At 44.5% G+C, this 25,887-nt stretch overlaps 2 protein-coding genes and 1 pseudogene across 8 annotated transcripts in view; all 3 read left to right on the top strand.

Annotated features, from left to right (window-relative positions):
- GGT7 (gamma-glutamyltransferase 7) overlaps positions 1 to 3,207 on the top strand; it is a 28,247-nt gene extending 25,040 nt beyond the window's left edge. For both annotated transcript variants that reach the window (XM_034947569.3, XM_034947568.3), the window contains exon 15: positions 2,429 to 3,207. In XM_034947569.3, the coding sequence (XP_034803460.2) occupies positions 2,429 to 2,491 (63 nt within the window). In that variant the 3' untranslated portion in view covers positions 2,492 to 3,207. The remainder of the gene's footprint in view (positions 1 to 2,428) is intronic.
- Positions 3,208 to 3,357: 150 nt separating this feature from the next.
- LOC100984774 (high mobility group protein B3-like) lies at positions 3,358 to 14,629 on the top strand (annotated as a pseudogene).
- A 6,982-nt stretch (positions 14,630 to 21,611) lies between these two features.
- Positions 21,612 to 25,887, top strand: part of NCOA6 (nuclear receptor coactivator 6) — a 110,481-nt gene continuing 106,205 nt past the window's right edge. For 4 of the 6 annotated variants that reach the window (XM_063600797.1, XM_034947062.3, XM_034947061.3 and 1 more), the window contains exon 1: positions 21,621 to 21,806. The gene's annotated coding sequence lies outside the window, so the exon portion shown is untranslated. Of the gene's footprint in view, positions 21,807 to 25,887 lie in introns of all 6 variants that reach the window. The other 2 variants (XR_004668130.3, XM_034947060.3) reach the window with 2 other exon arrangements.

Genomic DNA, 25,887 nt, shown 5'->3' with positions numbered 1-25,887 from the left:
GGTTTCACCATGCTGGCCAGGCTAGTCTCAAACTCCTGACCTCAAGTAATCCGCCTGCCTCGGCCTCCCGAAGTGCTGGATTTACAGGCGTGAGCCACCATGCCCGGCCCTAAATGTATTTTAAAAATAGACCTTATATCATAATCACAAATGGAAAAATGACATCATTTGCCACAAATAGATGACAAATAGCTATCATCTATTTGTTAGCTATACAAATAGATATGTGTAGTTTTTAGTTAAATATTGTGGCCCATGGAAGGCTCTGAGACTGCTTTCTCCATTAAAGAAGGAGATTAGGAAGCGTTAGAGAGCAGACTGAAACTTGTTCCTTGCCATAATCAAAAGGATTGAAAGTGAACCACAAAGGAAATAGATTTTCGATTAAGTGATTTAATGCTATTCAAGATTGGGTCTTCATCTCAAGAGCTACCAAAAGTCTTCCTATTAGGGAAAGAAGAAGACTAGATCTTTATTGAGAAGCGGTAGGATGTGGAGTTACAGGGCTTCTCACAGAGGTCAGCCTTAAGATTATCCAATTGAGAAGGGGAGACACATGACCTGATTTGTCTTATTTAGGGGAGGTAGATTGAGGGGAGGAGAATTTAAGTCAGGGAAATATGAGAAGCAGCTGGGATATGGCCCAGGCAAGAGATGATCAGGGTCTGAACTTATCCAATGGGATGGGGATTTGTTCATCTATCTAGTAAGTATCTGCTCAATATTTACTATGTACTGACCCTGTCACTGGAGATCAATAGCAAACAAGACAACGTTCCTACCTTCAAAAAGCTTATAATCTAGTGGAGGGAGACACAGTAAATAAATAAACAAATACAGGTAGCAGTAAGTACTTTGGAAGAAAACCAAACAAGGTAAAGATGGTAGGGACTGCTGTTTTAGGTAATGGTGGAGGAAATTCTTGAAGAGGTGCCAAAGACTGGACAGCAGTAAGGGGGCCAGCAGTGTGACTTTCTAGGAGAGCATTCCAGGCAGAAAGAACAGTAAGTGCAAAGGCACTGAAGTAGAAACATGTTTGGCCTTCTAAAGGGACAGCAAGGAGGTCAATGTGGCTGGAATACAGTTAAGCAAGGTGAGAAATAGAAGGAAATGAGGGGAGGAATTTAGAGAAGTAGCAAGGTCCCAAACAATGTTGGGCTTAGAGGCACCTTGGTAAGGACTTTGGATTTTATTCTAAATTCTGTTGAAGCTGTTGGAGGGCTTTGAGCAGGGGAGGTGACAAGGTCTGACTAATGGTTTAAAAGGATCCCCTTGGCTGCTGTTTGAACAGGCTATAAGAAAGGCAGGGGGCCAGGCGCGGTGGCTCACGCCTGTAATCCTCGCACTTTGGGAGGCCGAGGTGGGCAGATCACCTGAGGTCAGGAGTTCGAGACCAGCCTGACCAACATGGATAAACCCCCACCTCTACAAAAAAAAAAAAAAATAGAAAATTAGCCGGGTGTGGTGGCACATGCCTGTTATCCCAGCTACTGGGGAGGCTGAGGCAGGAGAATCGCTTGAACCTGGGAGGCAGAGGTTGCGGTGAGCCAAAATCGTGCCATTGCACTCCAGCCTGGGCAACAAGAGTGAGACTCCGCCTCAAAAAAAAAAGAAAGAAAGAAAGGAAGGGAGGGAGGGAGGGAGGGCTGGAAGCAGGGAGACCAGTAAGGAAGGAAGGAAGGGAGGGCTGGAAGCAGGGAGACCAGTTAGTGGATTATGCAGAAATCCTGGCAAGTAATGATGGCAGCTTGGCTTTGGCAGGTGGAGATGAAGACCCACAAAACCCCTTTTTCTTTTTTCTGCCTCCCTCCCTCCCTCCCTTCCTTCCTTCCATTTTCTTTCTTTTCTTTTTTTGGAGACAGGGTTTTGCTCTTTTGCCCAGACTGGAGTGCAGTGGTGCAATCTCAGCTTACTTTACTGCAACTTGTGCCTCCCAGGGTCAAGCGATCCTCCTACCTTAGCCTCCTGAGTATCTGGGACTACAGGCATGTACCACCACGCTCAGCTAATTTTTAAATTTTCTGTAGAGATGGGGTCTCCCTATATTGCCCAAGCTAGTCTCAAACTCCTGGGCTCAAGTGATCCTCCCACCTTAGCCTCCCAAAGTGCTGGGATTACAGGCATGAGCCACTGCACCCGGCCTGTCCTGTTTTCAATATTAAGAATGACTGCATATTATTGATCACTTACTGTATGCAAGGTTCAGTGCTGTGTGTGCATTATCTCCTTTAGTCCCTGCAACTTCGTGTTCTCATATAATCCCTATTTATGCATGAGGAAACTGAGGCTCAGCAAGGTAAAGTGATTTGTCCAAGGTCATACAGCTCTGTGGTGGAGCAGCCAGGATGAGGACTCAGGTCTGACTGTAGGACTCTTGAACTAGTGCTGTGTACATTCTGAATGTGTATATGTCGGGGATGGTTTTCAGGTGAGTTCACAGAGGAAGAGATTGAGTTCCTGGAAGCCAGGGGTCACCATGTGGAGAAAGTAGATGTCTTATCCTGGGTCCATGGCAGCCGAAGGACCAACAACTTCATCATCGCTGTTAAGGACCCTCGGAGCCCAGATGCAGCTGGAGCCACCATCCTGTAGAGCAGCGGGGTGGGGCGGGGTCTCTGCTCCCCCACTTTGCATGTTCCCAGAGTCCCTCCTTCTCCCAGGTTTGGTCTCAGGGGGACCCCAGGGATGCCCCAGATCAGGGGCCAGAGGGGATGCTTAGCAAACCCAATCCCAGAGTAACTGGAAAATTCTCCATCAGGAGGCCTGTGGTGGTGGTGGTGGTGGTGGTGGTGGTGGTGGTGGTGGTGGTGGTGGTGGTGAGTGTCAGCATCTACAGCCAGGCAGGCAGGACCTTGAGGAATCAGACTATCTGTCTGTGTGTCACCTCTCCTCCTTCAGCCATGCTGGCCCCGAGCTTAGGGATGTGCTTGCAAACCCTTCTCAAGGGTCTCACAACCCCAACATCTTCAGACTGGCCTGACCTGGGCCTTGTCTTCCAGTTCCTTTCTCCCATTCCCAGCCTCATTTCTTAAATGACTAGGAATTTTTTAATGGACCATCATAGGGAGGGGGTGCTCCTCTTTTCCCACCAGGTTGAGGTGGGGGCCTTGCATTGGGGGTCCCCAGGGTATGGGGTAGGGGTGGGGGTGGGGACCAGCTCAGGGGCTTCCATTTGCAAAGGGGAATTAAAGAAAGAATGTTGCTTAACCATGGCTCTGGTTTAATTTATATTTAACTGGGTTGAGAGTGGGAGTGGGAGAGGAGACCTCGGCTCACCCTGTCCCAGTAACCGATTCAAGAGTAACCTGGAGTCAACATTGAAGGACTCATAATAATATCTGTCCAGCTAAGACATGCACCAATAATAATAATTCATAACACCAATAACTATAATATATAGCATCTAATCTTTATTACAAGCCTCATGAAGTAGGTACTAATATTATTGCCATTTTACAGATGGGAAACAGGCCAAAAGAGGTTAAGGGACTTGTCTAAGGTTCTTCATCTATTAAATGGAAGAACTGGGGTTCATCTCAGCATGTCCAACTCTGGAATTTGTGCTCTTAACCAATTCCACACCTATTAGTTGAACTATTTGTTATAAAGTATACGTCATATAGTATATATCAGACAATAAGTACCTTTTATAGATAATATCATTCATGCATACATTCTTCTATCCATTACATTCCAGGTAGTTTGTTAGGCACTAGAGATTCAGCACTGAACAAGACAGGCTTTTCTTTTCTTTTTTTTTTTGAGACAGTTTTGCTCTTGTCACCCAGGCTGGAGTGCAATGACGTGATCTCAGCTCACCGCAACCTCCACCTCCCCAGTTCAAGCGATTCTCCTGCCTCAGCTTCCCGAGTAGCTGGGATTACAGACGTGCACCACCACACCTGGCTAATTTTGTATTTTTGGTAGAGACAGGGTTTCTCCATATTGGTCAGGCTGGTCTTGAACTCCCGACCTCAGGTGATCCGCCCACCTCAGCCTCCCAAAGTGCTGGGATTACAGGCATGAGCCACCGCGCCTAGCCAAGACAGACTTTTTAATGGGTTTGCCCACCACGCCCAGCTAATTTTTTTTTTTTTTTGTATTTTTTTTAATAGAGACAGGGTTTCACCGTGTAGCCAGGATGGTCTTCATATCCTGACCTCATGATCCGCCCACCTCGGCCTCCCAATATGCTGGGACTACAGGCGTGAGCCACCGCGCCCCGCCAGAACTTTATTTTCTGAAAACAGACCCCTTCACGCCTGTAATCCCAGCACTTTGGGAGGCCGAGGCGGGCGGATCACGAGGTCAGGAGATCGAGACCATCCTGGCTAACACAGTGAAACCCTGTCTCTACTAAAAATACAAAAATTTAGCCGGGCGTGGCGGCGGGCGCCTGTAGTCCCAGCTATTCGGGAGGCTGAGGCAGGAAAATGGCGTGAACCCGGGAGGCGGAGCTTGCAGTGAGCCGAGATTGCGCCACTGCACTCCAGCCTGGGTGACAGAGCGAGACTCCGTCTCAAGAACAAACAAACAAACAAACACCAGACCGTTACTGCTATAAGGGCAGTAGTGTGCTGACCCCTACACTAGAGCACCCCGAGGGGATGATGAGATGAGATGAAACTGGTGAGATAGGTAGCTCATTCTTATGAGGCTGGTATTAATTCCCCATTTTATTGATGAGAAAATTGAGAGACCCGAAGCAACTTACCAGAGATCACCCAGCTGGTAGTTGGCAGATGCATAATTCAAAAGCAAGCTGTTTGACTCCATAGACTATGTCTCTTTCTTTCTTTCTTTCTTTCTTTTTTTTTCTTCTTTTCCTTTCCTTCCTTCCTACCTCTTTTCTTCTTTTCTCCCTTCCTTCCCCTCCTTTCACAGATCCATGATTCAAAAGCCATCTGTTCGACTCCATAGACTATGTTTCCCTTCCCTTCCCTCTCCTCCCCTCCTCTCCCCTCTCCTTCCTCTCTCCTTCCCCTCCCCTTCCCTTCCCCTCTGTCTCACTGTCTCTCTTTTGCTTTCCTTCTTTCTCTTTCTTCCTTCCTTCCCTCCCTTTCTTTCCCCTTCTTTCCCTTCCCTTCCCTCCCCTTCGTTTCTTTCTCTTTTTTTTTAGAGATAGGGTCTTACTCTGCCATCCAGGCTGGAGTGCAGTGGTGCAATCCCTGTTCACTGTAGCCTCAACTTTCCTGGTCAAGCAATCCTCCTGCCTCGGACTCCCAAGTAGCTGGGACTACAGGCACATACCACCACACCTGGCTAATTTTTCATTTTTTGTAGAAACAAGAGTCTCACTATGTTGCCCAGGCTGATCTTGAACTCCTGGCCTCAAGTGATTCTCCTGCCTTGGCCTCCCAAAGTGCTGGGATTACAGGCTTGAGCCACTGTGCCTGGCCACTTCTTTAAAAATTTTTAAATTATTTTATTGGATTGCAGATATAACAGTTTTTCAAATATCAAATACTTTATAGATATATAATGTATATCTGTAATCCACCCCTTCAAAATCCAAACTTTCCAAAAATCTCATTGTCAATAATTTAATACACATTCCTCCAACTTTTTTCTGTACACTAACATATATTCTGTTTAAAAAGTAAAAATGGGACTATATTTTCACACTGTCTACAACTTCCTTTTTTTTTTAACTTACCAATATAGCATGGGCATTTTCCCCTGTTAATATATATGGATCCACTTCATTATTTATAATAATGCATCATAGTTCACTGAAGGGTTTAACCAGTTTCCTTTTGATGGATGTTTGGGTGATCCTTGCCCTGATATCTTTAGGTGCCTGAGCCATGCCTGTAGTCATACCTACTCTCCCAGGCTGTCTTTCAAGTGACAGAGTGTCTTAGTTCATTTGGGCTGCCATACCAAAATATCATAATCTGGGTAGATTGGAGCAGAGATTAGTGAAATAGAGAATAGAAAAACAATAGAGAAAATCAATAAAACCAAATCCTGGCTCTTTGAAAAAATCAACAAAATTGACAAACCTGTCCCAGATTGATCAAGAAAAAAAGAAGACTCGAAATTACTAGAATCAGAAATTAAAGATGGGACAGTACTTACAATCTTACAGAAATAAAAAAGGATCATAAAGAAATACTATGAACAACTGTATGTTAATAAATCAGATAACTTAGATGAAACATAAAATTTCCTAGAAAGACACATACCAAAACTGACTCAAGAAGAAATAGACAATCTGAGGAGATACAGAACAAATAAAGAGATTAGTAATATATACTAAAAAGCAAACTACTTACAAAGAAAAGCCCAGGTCTCAGACGGCCTCACTAGTGATTTCTACAAAACATTGAAAAAATTAATACCAATTCTATAAAAAAAGCTTTCAATAAATAGAAGAGGAAGAAACGCTTTCTAGTTTATTCTGTGAGGCTAGTTTTACCTTGAAATTAAAATCCAACAAAATAAGACCTAATAAGAAAACTACAGACCAATATTCTTTTATGAACATGGATGTAACATACTTAACAAAATACTAGCCAACAACATATAAAAAGAAGTATACACTGCCTCAGTGGGATACATTCCAGGAATTCAAGCTTGGTTTACTTTCAAAAATCAAGTATTGCATTATATTTTTTTGGTAGAATAAAAAACAAAAAACACATGATCATCTCAATAGATGCAGAAAAGGCATCTGACAAAATCCTACCACCCCTTCATGAAAACAAACAAACAAAAAATACTCAGCAAACCAGGAATAGAAGGGAACTTCTTCAACATGATAAAAGGCAAATATAAAAAACCCTCAGTTAACATCATAGTTAATAGTTAAAGATTGGATGCTTTCCCACTAAGATTAGAGCATACCCATTCTTGCTACTTCTATTCAATATTGTATTGGATGTTCTAGTCAGGGCAATTAGGCAAGATACAGAAATAAAAGGCCTCCAGATTGGAAAGTAAAAAGTAAAACTATTTTTATTTGCAGATGGCATGATCTTGTATACAAAAAATCCTAAGAAATCAATGAAAACAATGACAGCTAACAAAGGAGTTCAGCAAGATTGCTAATACAAGATCAGTATAAAGTTTCTGTACACTTGCAATAAACAACCTGTAAATGAAATTAAGAAAACAATTCTGGCCAGGCACAGTGGCTCCCACCTGGAATTGCAACACTTTGGGAGACTGAGGCTGGAGGATTGCTGGAGCCTAGGAGTTGGAGACCAGCCTGGGCAACATGGTGAAACTTTGTCTCTACAAAAATTAACTGACAGTGGTGGTGTGTGCCTGTAGTCCCAGCTCCTTGGGAGGCTGAGGTGGGAGAATAGCTTGAGGCCAGAAGGTGGGTTGATGGCGCCGCTGCACTCCAGCCTGGGTGATAGAGTGAGACTCTTACAAAAAAAAAAAAAAGAAAAAGAAAAAAGAAAGAAAACAATTCCATTTACTGAAACATCAGAAAGAATAAAATACTTAGGAATAAATTTTATAAAAGAAGTATAAAAATTAAAACTATAAAACATTGTCGAAAGAAATGAAAGAAGACCTAAATAAATGTAAAGACATTCTGTGTTTATGAATCGAAAGATTTAATTTTGTTAAGATGACAATACTTCCCAATTGAGCTACAGATTCAATGCAATCTGTATGGAAATTCCAGCAGCACTTTATTGCAGAAATGAATATGGATGATCCTAAAATTCATATGGAATTAATTGCAAGGGACTCAGAATAGCCAAAACAATCTTGAAAAAGAACAATGTTGGAGGACACACATTTCCCGATTTTAAAACTTACTACAAAGTAATCAAAACAGTGTGGTAGGTATAAGGATAAACATATCAATGGAACATAATTGATAGTCCAGAAATAAATCAATATATCTATGGCCAATTGATCTCAACTAGGGTGCCAAGATCATTCAATGAAGAAGGAATATTCTCTTTCACATATTCACATACACAAAATGAAGTTTGAACCTTGCCTCACACCACATACAAAAAGTAACTCAAAATGGATCAAAGACACAAATATAAGAGCTAAAACTATAAAACTCTTAGAAGGAAACATAGGGGTAAATCCTCATACCTTGGATTTGGCAATGGTTTCTTAGATGTGGTACCAAAAGCACAGCAACAAAAGCAAACATAGATAATTGGATGTCATTGAAATTAAAAAGTTTTGTACATAAAAGGACAATCTTGAGTGAAAAGACAGTCCAAAAAATGTGAAAAGTATTTGCAATCTTATATCTGATCTGAGTACTTTATATAGTACCCAGAATATATTAAAAACACTTCAACAACATAAAGACAAACAACTCAATTAAAATATGGGCAAAGGACTTCAATAGACATTTCTTGGCAGGGTTCGGTGGCTCATGCCTGTAATCCCAATATTTTAGGAGGCCAAGGTGGGCAGATTGCTTGAGTCCAGGAGTTCAAGACAAGCCTGGGCAAAATGGTGAAACCCTGTATATACCAAAAATATAAAAAATTAGCTGGGTGCTGTGGCACGTGCCTGTAGTCCCAGCTAATGGGGAGGCTGAGGCAGGAAGATCCCTTGAACCCAGGAGATCGAGGCTGCATTGAGTTGAGATCGTGCCATTGTACTCCAGCCTGGGTGACAGGAGTGAAACCCTGCCTCAAAACAAAACAAAACAAAAAGGACACTTTTTTTTTTTTTTTCTGAGACAGAGTCTCACTCTGTCACCCAGGATGGAGTGCAGTGGCACCATCTCGGCTCACTGCAACCTCCACCTCCCAGGCTCAAGAGATTCTCCCACCTCAGCCCCCTGAGTAGCTGGGACTACAGGTGCATGTCACCACACCCAGCTAATTTTTGTATTTTTTGTAGAGATGGGGTTTTGCCATGCGGCCTAGGCTGGTCTGGAACTCTTGGACTCAAGCAATCCTCCCATCTTGGCCTCCCAAAGTGCTGGGATTACAGGTGTAAGTCACCGTGCCTGGGCTTCAACAGACATTTCTTCAAAGATAAGTCTATGATATGATGCTGAATATCATAATCTCTAGGGAAATGTAGATTAAAACAGGTCAAAATCACCATGAGATACCACTTCACAACAATGAGACTGGCCATAAATATTATTTTTATTTGTTTATTTACTTAAATACTATTTTTTATCTTTTATTTAAATAGAGATGGAGTCTTACTATGTGGCTCAGGTTGGTCTCAAACTCCTGGCCTCAAGCAATCCTCCTGCCTCAGCCTCCCAAAGTGTTGGGATTACAGGTGTGAGCCACTGTGCGCCCACAACAATAATTTTTTAAAAAGGAAATAACAAATGTTGCTCAGGATGTGAAAAAGTGGAATCTTCATACGTTGTTGGTGGAAATGTAAAATGGCACAGCAGCTATGGAAAACAGTTTGGCATTTCTTTAATAAGGCAAACCAAATTACCATACGACCCAGCAATACCATTCCCAGGCATAAACCCCAAATCACTGAAAACAGGTGTTCAAAGAAAAACTTGTACATGAATGTTCATAGCATCACTATTCACAATACCAAAAGGTAAAAAACAACCCAAATGTCCATCAACGGACAAAAAGTAACAAAATGTGGTATATTCACATAATAATACATATTATGTTATTCAGCTATGAAAAAGAATAAAGTACTGATACTGATACATGCTACAATATGGATGAACCTTGAAAACATTGTGCCAAGTGAGAGAAGCCAAAAGGTCACATATTGTATGATTCCATTTATATGAAGTATCCATAATAGGCAAACTGACAGAGACAAAGTCAATTAGTGATTCCTTAGGGCTGAGGGAATGGGGGGGTTGGGGAGAGGGAGATACCTAAAGATTATGGAGTTTCTTCTGAGGCAATGAAAATGTTCTAAAATTGACTGTGGTGATGGTTGCACATATCTGTGACTACACTAAATACCATAGAATTATACTTTTTTTTTTTTTTTTTCTGAGACAGGGTCTGGCTTTGTAGCCCAGGCTGGAGCATAATAGTGCAATCTTGGCTCACTGCAAACTCCGCCTCCTGGGCTCAAGTGATCCTCCCACCTCAGTCTCCACAATAGCTGGGACTGCAGGTATAAAGCACCACGTCCTGCTAATTTTTGTATTTTGGGTAGAAATGGGGTTTCACCATGTCACCCAGCCTGGTCTCGAACTCCTGGACATATGTGATCCGACCGACTCAGCCTCCCAAAGTGCTGGGATCACAGGCTTGAGCCACACACCCGGCTGAATTATACACTTTAAATGAGTAAATTGTATAGTATGTCAATTATATCTCAAAAGCTGTTTTTTTGTTTTGTTTTGGAAAATTGTTTTTTGTTTGTTTTTGATTTTTGTTTTGAGACAGAGTTTCACTCTTGTCACCCAGGCTGGAATGGAATGGCGGGATCTCAGCTAACTGTTACCTCCACCTCCCAGATTCAAGCAATTCTCCTCCCTCAATCTCCCGAGTAGCTGGGATTATAGGCACCCGCCACCACGCCCAGCTAATTTTTGTATTTTTAGTAGAGATGGGGTTTCACCATGTTGGCCAGGCGGGTCTCAAACTCCTGACCTCAGGTGATCCACCCGCCTCAGCCTCCAAAGGTGCTTGAATTACAAGCATGAGCCACCGTGCCCAGCCTGTCAATAAAACTGTTTTAAAAAGACATAGGATTTGGTAATATGAGCTAAGAGCTGAATGCAAACTCTATGACCCAGCAATCCTAGTCCTAGGTTTTTATCCAGCAAAAAATTGTACACATGTTCATCCAAAGACATGCACAAGAATGTTCATAGTAGTAAAATTTAAAATAACTCCGGCCCGGGTGCGGTGGCTCACGCCTGTAATCCCAGCACTTTGGGAGGCCGAGGTGGGCGGATCACTTGAGGTCGGGAGTTTGAGACCAGCCTGACCACCATGGAGAAACCCTGTCTCTACTAAAAATACAAAAAATTAGCCGGGCATGGTGGCAGGCACCTGTGATCCCAGCTACTCAGGAGGCTGAGGTAGGAGAATCGTTTGAACCCAGGAGGTAGAGGTTGCGGTGAGCCGAGATCACGCCATTGCACTCCAGCCTGGGCAACAAGAGCGAAACTCTGTCTCAAAACAAAACAAAAAAAAGCTCTGGCCAGGCATCCTAGCACTTTAGGAGGCCGAGGCAGGCAGATTGCCTGAGCTCAGGAGTTCGAGACCAGCCTGGGCAACACAGTGAAACCCTGTCTCTACTAAAAAATACAAAAGAAATTAACCGGGCATGGTGCCGTGCACCTGTAGTCCTAGCTACTCGGGAGGCTGAGGCCAGAGAATTGCTTGAACCAGGGATGCGAAGGTTGCAGTGAGCCGAGATCGCACTACTGCACCCCAGCCTGGGTGACAGAGCAAGAGTCCATCTCTAAAAAAAATAAATAAAATAAAATAAAATAGCTCCTAAGTGGAAACCCACATGCTCATTAACAGTAGAATGGATAAATTATGGTGTATTCAAACAATAAAATGCTGGCCAGGTGTGGTGGCTCACATCTGTAATCCCAGCACTCTGGGTGGCAGAGGTGGGAGGATCACTTGAGCCCAGGAGTTTGAGACCAACCTGGGCAACATGGTGAAACCCCGTCTCTACAAAAAATACAAAAATTAGCATGGTATAGTGGCATGCACCTGTGGTCCTAGCTACTAGGGAGGCTGAGGCAGAAGGATTACTTGAGCCTGGGAGGTCAAGGCTGCAGTGACCTGTGATCCCACCACTGCACTCCAACCTGGGTGACAGAGCAAGACTCTGTCTCAAAAAAATAAAAAATAAATAATGAAATGCTACCCAGCAATGAAAATGAACATGCTACAACTACCTGCAACAATGTAGATGAATCTATAAGTTTAACTCCTGGCAAGACTAATCTATGGAGTTAGAAGTTAAAATACTGTTTAACCTTGGGGGCTGTGGGTAATGACTGGAAGGGGCTTCTGTGGGGCTGAATGTTCTATTTCTTGATTTGGGTGTTTGTTAGACATGTGTGTTGGCTTTGTGGAAATTCATCAGGCTTTACACTTATGATTTCTGTACTTTTATGTCTTTATATTGTACTCTAATAAAAAGCTTTAAAATTTCAGAATATTTTTGAAAACAGTTTTTTTTTCCTCCCCCACCCCCACCTTTTTGTGTATGTATGGTCACTTGATATTCTTCCACTTTTTAAAATTGTGTAATTATTAGTCTATTTCTTCTATTTTTTCAATGATTTTTTTCCTGAAGAGCAAGCCATGGCTTGCCCATAGTAAGCCCCCACCCCACCACCGCTTTTTTTTTTTTTTTTTTGAGATAGAGTCTCACTCTGTCATCCAGGCTGGAGTGCAGTGGTGCAGTCTCAGCTCACTGCAACCTCTGCTTCCCAGGCTCAAGTGATCCTCCCATCTCAGCTTCCCATGGAGCTGGGACTACAGGCATGATGCACCACCACGATTGGCTAATTTTTGTATTTTTTTGTAGAGATGGGGTTTTGCCATGTTGCCCTGGCTGCTCCCTAATTCCTGGGCTGACACAATCCACCTACCTCCACCTCCCAAAGTGCTGGGATTACAGGCATGAGCCACTGCGCCTCGCCATAGCATGTCTTTATGCAAAGCACAAGTGACCCCCTCCTCAAGGCATTTTATTTCTATATATCTGAAAATTGTTACAACGAACAGATTCTGAAATAACAAGGCATTTTACTGCCATCTACTGGTAAATTATCATAATAAATTTGCAAATTATAATGTCATGTGAATGGTGTCCACTTAAAAGTGATATCCTTCAAGACTAGTGAACAATACCGTCAGGATGGCTAAAGGTGACCCCAGGAAACTAAGGGGCAAGATGTCTGCTTTTGCCTTCTTTGTGCAGACGTGCAGAGAAGAGCATAAGAAAAATTCAGAGGTCCCTGTCAATTTTGCAGAATTTTCCAAAAAGTGCTCTGAGAGGTGGAAGACAATGTCTGGGAAAGAGAAGTCTAGGCTGGGCACGGCGGCTTACGCCTGTAATCTCAGCACTTTGGGAGGGTGAGTTGGGTGGATCACCTGAGGTAAGGAGTTTGAGACCAGCCTGGCCAACATGGTGAAACCTCGTCTCTACTAAAAATACAAAAAACTAGCCAGGCGTGTTGGTGGGCGCCTGTAATCCCAGCTACTGGGGAGGCTGAGGCAGGAGAATGGCTTGAACCCAGGAGGCAGAGGTTGCGGTGAGCTGAGATCGTGCCACTGCACTCCAGCCTGGGCAATAAGAGCAAAACTCCATCTCAGAAAAAAAAAAAGAAAAAAAGAGAGAGAGAGAGTCTAAATTCGATTAAATGGCAAAGGCGGATAAAGTGCACTGTGATAGAGAAATGAACGATTATGGACCAGCTAAGGGAGGCAAGAATGATCCTAATGCCCCCAAAAGGCCACTGTCTGGATTCTTCCTGTTCTGTTCAGAATTCTGCCCCAAGATCAAATCCACAAACCCTGGCATCTCTATTGGAGACGTGGCAAAAAAGCTGGGTGAGATGTGGAATAACTTAAATGACAGTGAAAAGCAGCCTTATGTCACTAAGGTGGCAAAGCTGAAGAAGTATGAGAAGGATGTTGCTGACTATAAGTCGAAAGGAAAGTTGGACGGCACAAAAGATCCTGCTAAAGTTGCCTGGGAAAAGATGGAAGAAGAAGATGAAGAAGATGAGGAGGAAGAGAAGGAGGATGAATAAATAAACTGTTTGCCTATAAAAAAAAAAAGGTGATATCCTTCTGCAGGGCAAAATTCATCCAACTAAATGTGGTAAGTTTGTCATTTGGCACTGTTGTGACGAACCCTGCAGACAGTAAAATGTTGACACTTTCTAGATGGTTTTGTTCTTTCTTTTTTCCCCTGTTTTATTATTATTTTTCTTAAAGACATCATTGAAGTATTCACTGTCAGTCTTATCACTGCAAAGCTTGAGCCTGTTTGGACACACATGAAAGTAGAAGTCCAATAAATACAAATCAAATTATCAAAGAACAATTGATTTGCTTTTTCTTCACTCTAGTCCAAATCTAGAACAATCCTGGATGTTTTAGGACTGTTTTTCTTGCTCAAAACATTTTATGAAATAGCCTGACCACCTCTTCAGAAGCCTCTCTCAATCTATTGCTTGTTGAAACTATCATAAGCACTAAGCTTTCTCCTAAACATTTATAGGTATAAATTCATTAATATGCTTGACAACCTTATGAAGTAGGAGCCCTTATTCTCTGCATCTCACAGGTGAGGCAACTGAAGCACAAAGAAGTTAAGTTACATTTCAAGTGAGGATATTACAAACATAGCTTCCTTGGGGAGCTTACAGTCTACTGGGGACATAGAATGAAACAAAACCCATGTAAAGATTTTTAAACAATATAAAGGAGAAAATACTTTGGACCCTGTTGGACAAGTCATTTATCTCCTTTTGGTTGCAGTTTCTTCACATAGCTAATAAATGGCAGAGCTAGAATCTGAACTTGGGTGTTCAGATTCACTTTGGCTTCAGAGCCCAATATTGTAATCATTATGCTATACTATCTGCTAGTTTATGGCCTGTTTTTGTTCTTTTGCTGCCTGCCCGCAGGCAACAAGTATTTGTGTTGCCTAGGCTCCTGCTATTTTTACCTACAGGATCTGCAGGTGCCCAATGCGCCCCTGTCTTCTCAGCTCTTTGCATTCTTGCAGATCCCAGGAATACCCATGACCCTTGGCTTAAGGACATGGACAACAAGGTGAAAAAATTAGGATAGTGGCTCTGGAATCTTTTGTGCGTGTGTATGGTGAAATACATATATAACATAAAATTTGCCATTTTAACCATTTTTAAGCATATAATTCGGTGGCATTAAGTATATTCACATGCAACCATCACCACCATCTACCTCCAGAACTTTTTTGTTTTCCCCAACTGAAACTTTGTATCCATTAAACACAAACTTCCCATTCCCTCTCCCTCTAGCCCTTGGCAACCACTCTACTTTCTGTCTTTATGAATTTGACTACTTTAGGAACCTCATATAGGAGGAATCATACAATATTTGTCTTTTTGTGACCGACTTATTTCACTTAGCATAATATCTTCAAGGTTCATCTGTGTTGTACGTCGTGTCAGAATTTCCTTCCTTCATGAAGGCTGAGCGATGCTTCATTGTATGTATAGACCACATTTTGCTTATCTATTCAACTGTCTATAGATATGTAGGTTGCTTCCACATGTTGGCTATTGTGAACAATGCTGCTGTGAACAGGGGTGCACAAATATCTCTTTGAAACTCTGCTTTCACTTCTTTATTTTTTAAATTTTATTTCGAAACAGGGTTTTGCTCCATCACCCAGGCTGGAATGCAGGAATGGAAACATGGCTCACTGCAGCCTCAACCTCCTGGGCTCAACTGATCCTCTCGCCTTAGCCTCCTGGGTAGCTGGGACCACAGGTATGTGCTGCCACACCTGGCTTGTTTATTTATTTATTTTTAAACTTTGAGACAGGGTCTCATCTGTCACCCAGGCTGGAGTACAGTGGTACTAATGTGATTTCATTTATTTTGGATGAATACCCAGAAGTGGAATTACTGGCTCATAGGGTAATCCTATGTTTAACTTTTTTTTCCTTGAGACCGGGTCTTGCTATGTTGCCCAGGGTGGACTCAAACTCCTGGGTTCAAGTGATCCTCCTGCCCTAGCCTCCCAAGTAGCTGGGATTATAGGGGCGCCTATGTTTAACTTTTTGAGGAAATGCCAAACTGTTTTCCACCATGGCTGCATCAATTTATATTCCTGGCTGGGCGCAGTGGCTCACGCCTGTAATCCCAGCATTTTGGGAGGCCAAGGCAGTTGGAACACTTGAGCCCAGGAGTTTGAGACTAGCCTGGGCAACAGGGTGAAACCCTGTCTCTACAGAAAATGCAAAGATTAGCCGGGCATGGTGGCGCATGCCTGTAATCCCAGCTACTCTGGAGGCTGGGGCATGAGAATTGCTTGAACCCGGGAGGCGGAGGTTGCAGTGAGCCGAGATTGCACCACTGCACTCCAGCCTGGGTGACAGAGCGAGATCGTCTCAAAGAAAAACAAAAAACAAAAACAAAATACATTCCCACCAGCAATGCATAAAAGTGCTAATTTCTCCGCATCTTTGCCAAAACTTGTTATTTTCTGCCTTTTAAAAAAATAACAGCAGCTGGGCGCCGTGGCTCACGCCTGTAATCCTAACACATTGGGAGGCCAAGGCAGGGGAATGACTGAGCTCAGGAGTTTGAGACCAGCCTGGACAACATGGCAAAACCCCACCTCTACTAAAAATACAAAAAATTAGCTGGCCATGGTGGTGCGCGCCTGTAATTCCAGCTACTTCAGAGGCTGAGGTACAAGAATTGCTTGAACCTGGGAGGCAGAGGTTGCAGTGAGCTGAGATCGCACCACTGCACTCCAGTCTGGGCGACAGAGTGAGATTCTGTCTCAATAAATAAATACATACATACATACATACATATATAAATAGGGTATGAATTGGTATCTCATTGTGGTTTTGATTTGCATTTCCTTAATGACTACAGAGATTGAACATCTTTTCATGTGCTTATTAGCCATTTGTATATCTTCTTTGAAGAAATGTCTATTCAAGTCCTTTGCCTTTTTTTTTTGAGACAGGGTCTCACTCTGTCACCCAGTCTGGAGAGCAGTGATGTGATCTTGGCTTACTGTAGCCTCCAATTCCCAGGCTGAAGTGATCCTTCCACCTCAGTCTCATGAGTAGTTGGGATTACGGGCACACACGACCATGACCAGCTAATTTTTAAATTTTTTGTAGAGATGAAGTCTTACTGTGTTGCCCAGGCTGGTCTCAAACTCCTGGACTCAAGCAATCCTCCTGCCTTGGCCTCCCAAAGTGCTGGAATTATAGGCGTGAGCCATAGCACCCAGTCTTATTGCTGAGTTTCTGGAATCTTTGAGAGCTTTCTTATCTCTAGAAGTCTTTGTGGGTTTGGAAATATGTCAGTGAGGTCTTCTCAGCCTTAGGGCTGGCTGTTGTCAGGACCTCTGTGTCTGTAGGATGAAGTAGCCAGAGCTTTTCATTCAGTCTTTCAGGTTAATTAATCAAGTCATTCATTAATTGTATCTTTATCCAAAAAATCACCCTTTGGCTATGTCAGATTTCCAGGCTAACACAAGAGTACAAACTGTATGGTTCTGTTTCTATGGAGATCAAAAACTGTCAAAGTTAATCTACGGCTGGGCGTGGTGGCTCATGCCTGTAATCCCAGCACTTTGGGAGGCCAAGGCGGGCAGATCACAAGGTCAGGAGATCGAGACCACGGTGAAACCCCGTCTCTACTAAAAATACAAAAAATTAGCCTGGCGCAGTGGTGGGTGCCTGTAGTCCCAGCTACTCAGGAGGTTGAGGCAGGAGAATGGCGTGAACCCGGGAGGCAGAGCTTGCAGTGAGCCGAGATTGTGCCACTGCACTCCAGCCTGGGCGACAGAGCGCGACTCCATCTCAAAAAAAAAAAAAAAGTTAATCTATGGTGCTAGAAGTCAGAATAATGGTTACATCTGGGGGAGCAGGTATTTATTAGAAGAGAACATACAAAAGAGAACAAAAGGGAACTTTCTGGGTTGATAGATCTATAACTTGATCTAGGTGGTGGTAACACAGGAATGTAGGCAAAAAAATTATTAGATATACACTTAATAGTTTTTCATTTTATTGTATATAAATTATATTTCAGTTTTTAAAAGTTAAAATAAAAAGCTTCAGAAAAGTTTTTTTTCCCCAGGATATTTTAAATTTATTTGGTGTTAATTTCATAGGCTCAAAGGTCTAAGGTGCCCCCCTGTTGCGGTTGCCTGTGGTTCTCTTTGCTCCTGTCTGCCCTCTTGGGCCCAATACCTAGTATTGTGCTTAGGATTCACAAACGCAACAAATACTTACTGAGCACCTACTCTGTGCCAGGCGCTGTGCTATATGCTGAGAAAACAATGTTAAACAAGATGGATAAGGTTTTCTTCCTTATGGTGTCCATAGTCTAGTGGCAAAGACAGGTAATAATGACTCAGTGTATTCTACTGAGGACAAGCATATCGTGCTAAGAAAACCTGTGTGGGAATGGGTCAGGGAAGGTATCCTTGGAGTAGCCCCATTTGAACTGGGATCTGAAAACTGAGAGTTATCTAAGTGGGGAGAGCATTGCAGGCAGGGGGATCAGCATGTGCAAGGGTTCTCAGAAGGGAGGGAGAACAATGTGTAAGAAATATCACTGTAGTTGCAACCCAGAGAAAGGGGAAGAGGGCCCTGAGATAAATCTAGAGATGTGGGGAGGCCAACATTTATTTGGTCTTTATCTTTTTTTTTGAGACGGAGCCGCGCTCTGTCGCCCAGCCTGGAGTGCAGTGGCGCGATCTCGGCTCACTGCAAGCTCCGCCTCCTGGGTTCACGCCATTCTCCTGCCTCAGCCTCCCGAGTAGCTGGGACTACAGGCGCCTGCCACCACGCCCGGCTAATTTTTTGTATTTTCAGTAGAGACGGGGTTTCACCGTGTTAGCCAGGATGGTCCGATCTCCTGACCTTGTGATCTGCCCGCCTCGGCCTCCCAAAGTGCTGGGATTACAGGCGTGAGCCACCGCGCCCAGCTTGGCCTTTATCTCAAGAGCAATGTAGAGCCATCAGTTTTTTTTTTTTTTTTTTGAGACAGGGTCTCACTCTATTGCCCAGGCTGGAGTGCAATGATATGATCTTAGCTTACTGCAGCCTCAACCTCCCAGGCTCAAGCAATCCTCCCATGTCAACCTCCAAAGCGGCTGGGGCCACAGGTGTGCAGCACCATGCCTGCTATGTTTTTGTCTTTTGTTGTCTTTTTGAGACACGGTTTCCCTTTGCCACCCAGGCAGGAGGGCAGTGGTGTTATCTCGGCTCACTGAAGCCTCCACCTTCCGGCTCAAGTGATTCTTGCCTCATGCCTCAGCCTCCCGATTAGCTGGGACTACAGGTGTGCACCACCATGCCCAGCTAATTTTTGTATTTTCAGTAGAGATGGGGTTTTGCCATGTTGCCCAGACTAGTCTCGAACTTCTGAGCTGACGTGATCCGCCCACCTCGACCTCCCAAAGTGCTGGAATTATAGGCATGAGCCACTGAGCCCAGCCATTTTTGTATTTTTTGTTGAGACAGCATTTGCCATGTTGCTCAGCCCGGTCTTGAACTCCTGGGCTCAAACAATCCACCTGCCTCAGCCTCCCAAAGTGTTGGGATTACAGGTGTGAGCCACTGCACCTGGCCATCATCAGATACTTTTAAGTAGAGTAGTGACATGATCATATTTCTGATCATTAGAAACATTACTCTGACAGCAGGGTGGAGAATAGATTAGAGGGCGGTCAGGGTAATGTGAAAAGATGGTGGGTATCTACTACACCAGTCCAAGCACACTGTGTGTACTCAATAAATATTGATGGAATGAAAGGGTTCCTGACTCCCTTTCTTCTATGGGATCAGTAGGACTGATTTGTTTAATTAGTTTACAATCCACCTGCTCATCCTCCATCTCCTGTGATGCTCAGAACAGACCCCTAACTCCCATTTTACAGATGAAGATGCTCAAGTTCAGAGAGGCAAGGACAGCTATCAAGAGCGAAAGCCAAAGAGAGCTGCCATACAATCCAGCAATCCCACTCTTAGGTATACACCGGAAAGAAAGGAAATCAGTGTATGGAAGAGATCTGCACTCTCATGTTTACTGCATCCCTGTTCACAACAGCCAAGATTTGGAAGCAACCTAAGTGTACATCAACAGATGAATGGATAAATAAAATGTACATATACACAATGGAATACTATTCCGCCATTAAAAAAGAGTGAGATCCTGTCATTTGCAACAATATGGATGGAACTGGAGGTCATTATGTTACGTGAAAGAAGCCGGGCACAGAAAGACAAACTTCACATGTTCTCACTTATTTGTGGGAGCAAAAAATTAATTATTTTTTATTTTTTTTTGAGACGGAGTCTCACTCAGCCACCTAGGCTGGAGTGCAGTGGCGCAAGCTAGGCTCACCGCAACCACCATCTCCCAGGTTCAAGAGATTCTCCCGTCTCAGCCTCCTGAGTAGCTGGGATTACAGGCACCTGCCATCATGCCCACCTAGCTTTTGTATTTTAGTAGAGACAGGGTTTCACCATGTTGGCCAGGCTGGTCTTGAACTCCTGACCTCAGGTGATCCGCCCATCTTGGCCTCCCAAAGTGCTAGGATTACAGGTGTGAGCCACCATGCCGGGCCAGGAGCAAAAAATTAAAACAATTGAACTCATGGAGATAGAGAATAGAAGGAGGGTTACCAGAGGCTGGTAAGGTTAATGGGGAGGTAGGTGGGAACTGGGAATGATTAATGGGTACAAAAGAATAGTTAGAAAGAATAAGACCTAGTATTTGCTAGCACAAGAAGGTGACTACAGTAAAAAACAATTCGCCGGGCGCGGTGGCTCACGCCTATAATCCCAGCACTTTGAGGGGCCGAGGCGGGCGGATCATGAGGTCAGGAGTTCCTGACCAGCCTGGCCAATATGGTGAAACCCCATCTCTACTTAAAAAATATACAAAAATTAGCTGGGCGTGGTGGCATGCGCCTGTAGTACCAGCTACTCAGGAGGCTGAGGCAGGCGAATCCCTTGAACCAGGGAGGCGGAAGTTGCAGTGAGCTGAGATCGCGCCACTGCACTCCAGCCTGGGCGACAGAGTGAGACTCCGTCTCAAAAAAACAAAAATAAAACAAAAAACAAAAAAAAAACCACACACACACAAAATTTACTTGTACATTTTAAAATAACTAGAGTATAATTGGGTTGTTTGTAACACAAAGGATAAATGCTTGAGTTGCTAGATACCCCATTTACCATGATGTGATTATTACACATCGCATGCCTGTATCAAAATCTCATGTACCCCATAAATACATTCACCTACTACGTACGTACGAAAATTTAAAAAATACATCAGTGTAGTGTGGGAAAAAACAGAAAATTTTTAAAAAACAGTGAAAGCCAGATATGAATCCAGGCCTGTATGACAGACATGAAGTCCAGTGCTGAGGAGGTCTTTCTACGTTTGGGAAGAGGGGAGGGGCCACACTCGTTCGATCAATAATTCTATTTACTGAGCATTTTAGCTTGCTAGGGAGGTAATGATGGGAAAAAGAAGAGAGGGATTTAGAGGCAAATAATAATGAAAGCTTTTATCTATATCCCATTAAGCTTATTATTAGACAGTATGTGTCAGGCACGGTGACAAGTGCTTTCCATGCCTACCTCCATTTGCTCTTCACAAGCACTATGATTTTCCCCATATTTCAGATGGGTAAACTGAGGCTTGGAGTTGCCATGTCCAAGGATACTCAGAGCGCTCGCAAAAGGCTGTGCAATGTGTGCTTCCGAAGTGGGACTCACTGGCGAGAGAATAGCCCTGGGAAGCCGACAGAAACCCACGAGATCCCAGCACTAAGCACTCAGCACCGAAGGGAGCTGGCGCGCGCTTCACCTCGCGCTCCCGGGGACGTCTGGTCACGTGGGCAATGCCCCGCCCCTCGAGTCCGCCCCGCCCCCTCTCGCGCTCCCTCCCTCTCTCCCTCCCTCCCCCTCCCTCCCCGGCCCGGTCCGGCCCATCCCCCTCCCCGCCGGCTCCGTGAGGCCCTGCCGGGTCGGGCTGCGGGCGGCCGGGCGCGGGCGGCGGGACAGACGGGCGCACGCGAGGACTGACGGACGGACGCACGGAGGGCGGCGGGCACGCACGGCCCGGGCCGGCGCTCCAAGGCCCGCCCGGGAGGGCCGGGGCCGCGCTCAGGTGAGGGGACGGCGGCGCGGGCCCGTAAGGGGTGGGCCCGCCGGGCGTCCGCGGTCCTTGTCGGGCTGGCTTCGCGGGGAGGAGGCGCCGCCCGGGCCGGCGCGGAAAAATGGCGCCGGGCGACCGAGTGGCACGGTCTGAGAGCGGGCCCGGCCCGGAGCCGCCCCGCCCGCCGCGCTTGTGTCCCCGTCGCCATGTTGGGGAGCGGGCCCCAGGCCTGCGGGCGGGGGCGCTGGAGGGAGCGGCGGCCCGGCTGGGTGGGGAGGGTGCTGGGCGCGGGGGCCGGTGCACTGAGGGAGTGCAGGGCTGGCCGGGGTCTGCACGGGGTGGCGCTCTAGGCCTGGGGAACAGGCGGGAGCCGGTCGTGGGGTCGTGGTCAGGGTCGCGGGGAAGGAACCCTGGGTCCGAAGGGAACCGGGATTGGGGTCTATGGGCTGAGAGAATGGCAGGACGTGGAACTGGGTTAGGCCTTAGGCGGTGTTAGAGCCCTAGTGCAGGTAGGACCTGGGGATTGGGGTGGAGGCATGGGGGCCAAGCTCAGGCTGTCAGGGCTGGAGCAGTTCTTTGCTGGGAGGGAAGGAGGTGATTGATGAGGAATGAGGGCCCTTTGGGTACAGACGCTGGTTCAGATTGGGGCAGTCCTTGGGGTACTGGGGCTGAATTGCAAAGCTGTATAACTCCCAAGGCTCTGAAGACTTATGTCCCAAGCATCCTCCACCCCCTCTTGGGGGAAGCAACAGGAAAAAGGAGGTGTTTGATGAGAGAAAAGGGGGACAAAGGGAGACTGAGGTTTGGGTGCAGGAGCTGGCCGGCAAAAGAGGCACAGAGAGTGGAACTAACTGGTTGGCAAGAAAGGAGAGAACCTTTATCAACTTAGGGAGTTGTGTGTGTCTTTAAAAGGAGGGACCTGGCTGTTTGGGGGCGGTGACCCAAGGTGTCTTCCCTGGAAGGGGACAGCCCACAGCTTATGAGCAGAGTCACCTGGAGAGGTCATCAGAAAGGCGTTATTGAAGCCAGTAAAATGGTGAAGAAGAGTGAATGTATAAAAACTACAAAGGCCTGAGAGATCAAGTAAAGATTTCAAATCAGGTAGTGATTTTAGCTGAAACATAGAAAGGTAAAGTTGACTTTTCAAGATCTTACAAGTTAGTGGCAGAGGGGTACTAGAAATTGTCGGCTGCTTCCTCACTAAACACATTGCCTTAAAGGAATTTGCTAGCTGGGAGAAAGGTGTTAAGAAATGAAGCATAACATTCTTGTGATGAAACTAAAAGCAAACAAACAAAAACAACAAGAAATGAAGCATAACAGTATACACCAGATAACTATTAAATTTGTTTTCTTCCTGTAATGAGTGTGGCGATACAAAGGCTGAAGGGAATACAAAAAAGTATAGGCAGCCAGTTATTTGGTATTTCCTGGTTCATCTCTAATTGTGCAAAGAAGTTATCTTTGAGACCTTCTAACTTTCTAGAGTTTTAAGAGATGCTCCGGCCAGCCACAGTGGCTCACGCCTGTAATCCCAACACTTTGGGAGGCCAAGGTGGGAGGATTGCTTGAGCCCAGGAGCTGGCAGACCCCATCTCTACAAAAGAAATAAAAAAAATTAGCCACCTGATGTGGCTTGTACTTGTAGTCCCAGCTACTCAGGAGGCTGAGGTGGGAGGATCGCTTGAGCCTGGGAGGTCAAGGCTGCAATGAGCCATGCTATCGTCATTCCATGACATTCCTGCCTGGGCGACAGAGCAAGACACTGTCTAAAGAAAAAAAAAAAAGAGAGATGCTCCTTCTCTTCTAGGTGTTTACCACAAAGGAACACAAAATCCTAAAAAAGAAAAGTGAAAAATTGTAGAGACCCAGAGTCTCTATTTTATTAATTGAAGTTGGATCATGTTAGAGAAGAATTCAAAGTTCGCATGGGCTATGGGAGAGTTCTGAAGGAAATATGCAAATTAGTCATGGAAAATAGGTCCAGGGCCCCATATAATCAAAGAGAATTAACGAACAAAAATATTATGCGGGCATATATAAAATAAAACTGTCAATACCATATGTATATACAGCAACACAATTCATTTGTTCTGGGTTTTTCTTTTCTTTTCTTTTCTTTTTTTTTTTTTTGTTTGTAGAGTTGGGGTTTCAACATGTTGCCCAGGCTGGTCTTGAAATCCTGAGCTCAAGTGATCTGCCCACCTGAGCCTCCCAAAGTGCTGGGATTACAGGCGTGAGCCACCGTGCCCAGCCTATTCTGGGTTTTTCTAATGCAGGAAGACCTGACCTTATCTGTGCCATGGACCCCTTTCAGAATAATATTTTTTAATTGTATAAAATAAAGTACATTGAATTATAAGGAACACCAATTATATTAAAATACAGTTTCCAAAATATACAAATCTAATATGCATATACTTGTTTATCAGCACGTTAAGAAATCAGATTTAGTGATGGATCCGATAATTATAATTTCAAAGACATGATGCGCATAAAGGCTACTTCAAGATTATATGCAACAATTGTAGTATGATATAAAGATATTTGAGATTTCTGTTGTTACAGAGTCACAGAACTGCTAATACTAGAATGGTATGTTACCTACACTCATATTTGAATAGAATGGTAATTTTCAGTTAGAAGTTAGTAAAAGAGATTTTTTTCTCCCTGTCCAAGTTCACAAGCCCCACTGAAGTCATATCTATAGACTCCTGTCTATGAACCCCAGGTTAAGAAACCCTACTCCTACTGCCAGGCATGTCTTCCATTCAGCAAACATTTACTGTGCCTCAAGGCATCTACTGCATATCAAGCATTATGCTGGGCTCTGTAGATTCAGAAGTTTTTAAGGCAGAGTCACTTCACTTTGGGTATGCAGCCCCATGAGTGAAGTAGACATGTGAACAATCATAGTTCAGGATGGTCGATGCCAAAGAAGAGTTGTTAAACGCTATAAGGACACGGAGATGGGTGTGTCTGCTCAAAGAATCAGGGAAGGTGTTGCGAAGGGGTGACATTTGAGATGTGTCCTAAAAGATACAGGAATTTGCCAGTGAAATGGAGAGAAGGGCCTTTCAGGTAAAGACACGTTTTCAGGGAATGTATTAATAACTGAATGTGGCTGGAGCATAGAATGTGTGTGAAAGCATGGCCAGAGATGAGACTAGGAAGACCATGTTAGGAACCTGGTTGTGAAGGACCTTGCTAAGGAGTTTGGACTGAATCCTTAGCTGAGAGAGGCATTCAAGATCTTTGAGAAGGGGAGTATGTGGTGGAGGTTTAATTTCTAGGAGATAAATGGATGTTCTTTGGAAGGAGGGTAGACTGAAGACCAGAGAGGTAATGAGGATCTGAACTAAGGCAGAGACTGTGGGCACTGAGCAGAGTTGGAAGTAATGAGGATCTGAACTAAGGCAGAGACTGTGGGCATTGAGCGGAGTTAGAATTTGCAGGTGTTGATTATTGACATTGTGAGTGGCTTAGGGGGAGTTTTTTAAATTTCTGGTTTGGGGTGGTGTCTGTCAAAGAGGTTTAAAAAAGTGAAAGGAAGTCCGAGCGTGTTGGCTCACGCCTGTAATCCCAGCACTTTGGGAGGCCGAGGCGGGCGGATCACGAGGTCAGGAGATCGAGACCATCCTGGCTAACATGGTGAAACCCCATCTCTACTAAAAATACAAAAAATTAGCCGGGCGTGGTGGCAGGCGCCTGTAGTCCCAGCTACTCGGGAGGCTGAGGCAGGAGAATGGTGTGAACCCGGGAGGCGGAGCTTGCAGTGAGCCGAGATCGCACCACTGCACTCCAGCCCAGGCGACAGAGCGTGACTCCGTCTCAAAAAAAAAAAAAAAAAAAAAAAGTGAAAGGAAAATGAGGGGAGAATTCTCATTGATAATAAGGGCGAAAAGGTTTTTTTGGCAGAGTAATAGAGTTTTGGAAACCATTGCAAAGCTGTCAAGTGTGGTGTAGTTTTTGGTTAAGGAAATCAGAGGTGTCAGCAGACATAAAAGACAGGGGAAAACATGGGAAGTATCCTACCTATAGTGTAGAAAAAGCACAACTATCTATGTCAGAGGTCGACAGACTGTGGTCCATA

Source organism: Pan paniscus, chromosome 21 (genome assembly GCF_029289425.2).
Source record: "Pan paniscus chromosome 21, NHGRI_mPanPan1-v2.0_pri, whole genome shotgun sequence".
Classification (NCBI taxonomy): domain Eukaryota; kingdom Metazoa; phylum Chordata; class Mammalia; order Primates; family Hominidae; genus Pan; species Pan paniscus.
This window is presented reverse-complemented; position numbering and strand designations above follow the sequence as displayed.